The following is a 6,518-nucleotide window of genomic DNA, read 5'->3' as shown; positions in this document are numbered from 1 at the left end:
ATTTTCTTACTGTACTAGACTCATCTACTTGTTCCACTATTTGATCAAGGCTATCACCAAATTCTGCTTGAAATAATTTAAAAATAGTTAGTGTATATACACTAGCTGCGTGCTTTAGGATACTAATAGAAAAAGTTACAATTGGTGAACTTTGAGTCATTTTGAAATTGGCTTCTAATTCTGCATTTTGTCTATTATCCACCAAGCGTTTGAAATGCTCAAAAAATCTGATTATATTTTGACCAGGATGCAAGTATTTCTTCAAATCCTTATTTAAACTTTCACAACACTGCGTGCTCTTCATATCTGCACAAAAATTATTCTTTCCATATACTAATGCTCACTTCTCCTTTTCATTGAATAACTGTTGTAACCATATATTATCTGTGAGATTATATTTTATCATCATTCTTTCCCACGCTTCAAGAAATTCATGCTCCTCATCAAAATCATATACACATCTACTAAAATCATTGCCAAATAACTTGAAAGAACAAAATAGATGACTTAGATGTTTGCAAGCATTCTGAAACATATGTCATACACAAATACAGTGAACCGTTCCAGGTAACTCTATCTTGATGGCATTTGACATAGCCTTATCCTGATCTGTGAGAATGGTTTGGGGTTCTTTTCTACACATTGCATCACAGAATGTTCTAAACAACCATCTGAAAGAATCGATTGTTTCATCGTAGAGGAGTGCAGCCCCAAATATAACTGTCTGTCTATGATGATTAACACCAATAAATGGTGCAAATGGCCGTCCATACTCATTTGTTTTATACGTTGTGTCAAAGCAAATCACATCTCCAAAACGTTCATAATCTAAAATCATTCTTCCATCTGCCCAAAAAATGTTGGTGATACAATCTTGAACATCAAATTGAATACAATAAAAGAACATTGGATCTTCAGCTTGCTTTCTTTTAAAAAATATCAAAAGACCTTCATCATCAAATTTCTTCATTGCTTTCACCCTTTTCGTCCGTAAATAATTCTTGTAATCTACCAAATTATATCCAACATTCCGTCAACCACCGGCTTGTTTAGTCATGAAATCATATGTCGCTTTTGGCTTTATACCTGCATTATCACAATTATCGACAACTACTTCTTGAGTAAATTTCCGTTATGATCTCAACAAATGAGCTTCTTCAGGAAATACAAGAATATGATTATGATCAATCTTAATATCAGTAACATGATATTTTCTGTCAACTCCCAATCTAATTTTCATATGTGCCTCACAACCTGTTCTTGTTTCATCCCGATGATGCTTCACATTAACATCACGTTTATCAAATGAACGTTTACCTTCTTTGGAACAAACAAAATCTCTCATTTTCAATACACCTGTCTTTTTGTCTTTTTTAATACTATGCTTTCGAATACTGAAACTGACTTTCCTTCCGAAACTATTGTAGAAATCATATGCATCTTTCTCTGTTTTAAACTCCATACCAATTTCTGGATTCGGTACCTTCTCATCCATGTCTGGATCATCCATACCAACTTTCACTGCTGAGTCGATGTCTATATCACGTCATGAATGAGGCATAGAATCCACCAGGCATGGCGTGCAAAAAAGCCATAAGAGCTCTATTTTCAATTGACCTATAATGTCAAGAGAAATTTAACATGAGGACTATTTTTTTTTTAAAAAAAGTTGTATAATATATATAACCCGTCATCTAACATAAAACACTTCAAATAAATCTAAAAAATCTTTAAATAAATCTACGGGGTCACCATTAAGAGCAATCGACGAAAATTATCCCCAAATCCTATATAATCTGTGGGCCACTAGAGTTTTGAATGGCCTAATGAATGACCTATAATGATCAATCAAAGTGGTCTTGTGAACATTTTAAGAGGAGACATCCTTCCTTTGCGGCATGGTTTAAGTTGCAAATGATTTACAGGTGCCTGTTCTGTTTGGCTTTAAGCAGTAAATGATTTACAGGTAAATGATTGTGTGCGTTTGGATAGCCTGTAAAGCATTTTAAGTCTTGTGAATGGAGAACCATTCGAGCCTGTAAATGAAATCCAAACTTTTTTCCTATAAATACTGCAAATCATTTACAGTCTGTCAAATGATTTACGGGCAAAAAAGGCCATCCAAAAGCAAGAGGATTAGGCAATCAGGGAATCCCTGTTTACCAAATAATAGAGGATCCGGACTCAGCCTAGTTTTTGAGTTATATAATGAGCAGGACGTGGATCACCTGATGCATGGTTTGGATTCTTCACACATTAAAGTAGGCCCCACAAATTGAATTGAAATACGTCTGAGTATGTGATCATTCCCTATACTTATTATCCATACCATGATAAGTGCTTGGCTTTTTTGGTAATTTAACAAAACAATCAGGGCAATTAAGTTGGTTGGAAAAAACAATCTGGTTCCTGTCCGTCACATGGTGGTACAGGTACAGCAATCCAGACCATTCAAATTGTTGCTTCCTTTTTAAATGAACCATCCACATTCTTTCTTTTGCATGGCCCAGATATCCTACACACATGACATGTTGGCAGGGAACACAGGGCTGGATAATGCATGTGATCATTCCTATCAGGTAAAAAATGTACTTGTTCAGCAGCACAAGATCCACATGCTGCAACTGCTGCTTCACAACATCCATGCTTAAGATCTTGGGAAGTGATTCAGCATCCACCACAACAATAATCCAATCCAGATTTATGCCGACTTCCTCTAACTCCGCTACAAACTTCTCTGGCTTCTCAAGCCCGGATGTCTACGAAACACACCCTCCTTTAACTTTTTGTATGAAAATTTAGAAATCCGAAAAGCATCGGACTAAAAATTCAAAAAATTGGACTTTGAATGTATGCAAGTGAGGTAGGCAATGGAACTAACAAAGGAACAATACCTCTACGAGGAGGCAGTCGAAATTGTGCTTGCTATCGACAATCCGCTGCAGAGATTCTCTAAAAGGCCCGCTTACATCGCAACAACCGTAGCCTAATGGAAAATAGAAGGAAACATAAGGGCAATTGGTAGTGAGAAAGGGAGGTCATGGGGAATTTGGAAGAAGGAGAAGGGTATTGTGGGGATTTACTGACCGCGGGTGAGGGAGACTGTGGAGAGATTGAAAGTAGTGTTGAGGTGGGTGGAGTCGAGGAGGAGCGAGTCGACGTCCGAGTTGGCGAACTCGTTGACGAGAAGGGCGAGTCGGAGGTCACGAAACACACCCTCTTTTTCTTTTCCCTCCCTTCCCATTTTCTTTTTCTGGTTTTTTTTTCCTTTGTTTTTTTTTTTATAATGGTTTGGCGTCCGGAGTCCTAGAATATATCATCATCAACTACCTATTCGATGGTGCACAATATTTTAGGTCACCACATAAGCTATAACCTCTTATGCTTTGCCATGTATCATTATGACAATTCTATACTATTGGTTTCTTTGTTCGTTTGACATGTGTCACTAGATGATGACCATCTTGATCCCCACGATTTTCTTTGATTGATGGTATCGGCAGCAAGAATCTTGTCCTAATCTTCCACATGATAATGTTGTCGTGTATAGCTTTCTAACAATTGGATCCGTTGATGTCAACTTACTGAATGGTCTTTTCGAATGATGATCCTATTTTTTTTGCCCATTCAGTTTGAATGTTTTTTCAATCCATTGATAGGATGGTTAAGATCATGAGATCTCCATGATGTCCCACCATAGCTTGTTAGCAATACCACAAGCGTATGAAAATTCAAATTGATGAATGGTCATGTCAACTTCAAAAAAAAAAAATAAAAATAAAAATAAAAAATAATAATAATAATAAAATAAATAAATAAATTGGTGACATGGCTAATGTTGGGAGCGGATTGGGTGAGACTCAGAATCATCCAAGACAATGCAATCCTTAAGTGAGGCCCACATTGATGTATTTATTCTATATCCATGCTGTCTATATATTTTTTTCAGATCAATTTAAAGCATTATTGGAAAAATAAAATAGATCCAATTATCAAGTGTACGTTACCACACGAAACAGTGGTGATTGACCATTAACAGGCCACAAAAGTTTATATTTGTTTATTTCCCTTCATCCAAGCTTTTGTGACCTTATCAACATTTTTGATGGCAAACAAACACTACGGAGACATTAAGGTGCACCCTAAGTAGTTTCTAACGGTAGGGTGTTCCATCACCACTTTTCCTACGGTATGGTTCACCCCATAATATGATGGACGGCGTGGATATATAACACGTCAATCAAGGTGGGCCCCACGGTTAGGGCCTCACCCACTAAAATGTTACCTGGGCTTCACCTAATCCGCTCCCACTAATCTCAATCTCATGCGAACTTAGCCCAGTTCACGTTCGAAGCTCCTTTGGAATCACCTCATGGCGTGAATAAGCGGAGGTGGGTTGATGTGACATAGTTTCGTGGGCCCCACCATGATGTACCTAAGTAAGGCCGTATGTAATACAGTACTACTGTTGCAGTTTCAATTTTTTGATATGCATGTAATGTACTCACGTGATTACATACATACAGATATAACTTGCCTAATATGTGTTATATCCACACTGTCCATTTATTTTGCAATATCATTTTAGGGCATGACCCCAGATATTAGCTTCATATCGAACAACCTTCATTATTTTTATGGCCCAAAGGCTGAAGCAATGGGTGTTCTCACCACATGATTTCCCCCATCTTCATACCAATTAAGATACCCATAATTACCTATATAATCACTCTTTATTACAACTTCTGCCATGTCGATCTGGACACTCATAGTAAATCCTTGCTTGCTGTATTTACTGTCGAATTTCAATTCCGGTGGGTCCACCACAACTCTCATCCCGGTTGGCGCTTTCACGACCGCACGATAGATGGACGGAGAATCTGCGACGTTGGTCAGGACCCGTGTGAACACCACACTGGATGAGTTGGTGTTGTTCAGGATCACCATGAATGATGGGTAATTGAGATCGAGGGTGGCCTTAGTGCAAGTGTAATTCAATCCACGGGTGATGATCTTGATTCGGTGGGTCGTGTAGTTTAGCCCGCAGAGGAAATTAATATAATCTTGACGGTCGAGATCATACACTAGACCGGGGTCCATTGCTTTGTTCGGATCGATGTGTCCTGCGCCATAATCCAGAGGCGTGGCGGCTGTTCCGGTGGTCAGATCTAGGATCGGGCCGTGGATGTTATCGGTTACGTATGCAGTGGTCATGAGTGCGGACCGGATGGCAGCTGGGCTCCAATTGGGGTGAGCCGCACGTAGCAATGCAGCCACACCAACAACCAGGGGCGATGATATGGATGTCCCAGAAGCCAGCACATATTCTGAGACCAAGTAATCATTGCGGATTGGTTGAACATCAACGGTTAGGAGCCCACGTGGCTAAGATATTGACTCCTGGGGCCACTATTCCAGCTTTGGGATCCACGGGATCGCCCGATTTAGCCCACGAGAAGAGAAGCTAGCCACCTGATGCGCTTGGATCCTAACACTGTAATCTGGAACTTGATATCCATTGTTGGTGGCTGGGCTGCCTTCGTGATATACCTCTTCATGATCTCTCCATCCTTGAAGCTGATCATAACGAACGACATGAAGAACTCAATCGGATACATGAACAGGGACAAATCGGTGGCAAAGATCGCCCCTTCAGCGTCGGTCCTATTCAATTCGGATATCTGAGAAGACAAGTTCCGAGGGACACAAAAGACAATCTTGCCTTCTATGTATTCGGGGTTAAGGGTGTATAAATTGTTAGGTTTTTTAAAAATAAGAAGAAAAGAAATTTTAACTTATTAAAGATAGTGACATAATAACATGAGCTGGGCATATGTCTCTGGGTACGTGGCAAGGTGACCTGGCATTCTCTCCAGCTGATTGAGCTGGGCCTGCGACATCACGGCACTGAAGCCGTTCATCACGTGGTTGTACGTGTACAAGTGTACAGCAGCAATGCCATCGGGCGCCGAGAGGGACGAGATTGTAGACGTGTACCAACTATCATGGGTGGCGAAGGGAGCTGGAATGGCTGATTTGTCCATGTGGATGATGTAGGGCCGACGTTCATCGGCCGACGATGATGTGGTCACATAAATGAGAAGGAAGATTAAGGAGAGGAGCATGGAAGGGGTGATGATGTGGCGTGCCATGGCTAGTGACATGGACCATGTGTTTGGGGGAGTGGCTAGGATTAATTTAGGACGTATATATAGAAATCAGACGTACGTGCTGAACTAATGAGTTAAAATGCAAGCGATAATATCGATTGAGAAGAATTTGAAACAAGAGAAATCTGTTTGCATAGCATACACCGATTTCGCCTCCGACAAATGGGTCCCGTGGTTAGCTTATCTAGACCGTTGGTCTGTTGTGTCCTAAGATACACGGCTTCAAAGAGAAGAAATGGTCCATCCAATGTGTTGTGGACCCCACTCGCCAGACTTGAAAACCTCAATCGCTTGAGCGGTAAAGTTTTCGCTTGGCATATATATATATATATATATATATATATATAT

The 6,518-nt window shown here is 40.0% G+C and overlaps 1 protein-coding gene across 1 annotated transcript; it reads right to left on the bottom strand.

Annotated features, from left to right (window-relative positions):
• Positions 1-4,635: 4,635 nt before the first annotated feature.
• Positions 4,636-6,152, bottom strand: LOC131227280 (subtilisin-like protease SBT3). The gene is made up of 3 exons (XM_058223054.1): positions 5,821-6,152; positions 5,496-5,664; positions 4,636-5,385 (listed from the first exon to the last, which is right to left on the bottom strand). Exons 1-3 carry the CDS (start codon positions 6,150-6,152, stop codon positions 4,636-4,638), a joined length of 1,251 nt encoding a protein of 416 aa, XP_058079037.1.
• Between the last annotated feature and the right edge of the window lie 366 nt (positions 6,153-6,518).

Source organism: Magnolia sinica, chromosome 2 (assembly GCF_029962835.1).
Source record: "Magnolia sinica isolate HGM2019 chromosome 2, MsV1, whole genome shotgun sequence".
Taxonomy (NCBI): Eukaryota; Viridiplantae; Streptophyta; class Magnoliopsida; order Magnoliales; family Magnoliaceae; genus Magnolia; species Magnolia sinica.
This window is presented reverse-complemented; position numbering and strand designations above follow the sequence as displayed.

Coding starts and splice junctions, on each gene's coding strand:
- LOC131227280 (XM_058223054.1), bottom strand. CDS start 6,152: ATGGCACGCCACATCATCACCCCTTCCATGCTCCTCTCCTTAATCTTC. Junction 5,665..5,820: donor GAGACATATGCCCAGCTCAT/GTTATTATGTCA, acceptor CGAATTGAATAG/GACCGACGCTGAAGGGGCGA. Junction 5,386..5,495: donor ATATCAAGTTCCAGATTACA/GTGTTAGGATCC, acceptor TCAATATCTTAG/CCACGTGGGCTCCTAACCGT.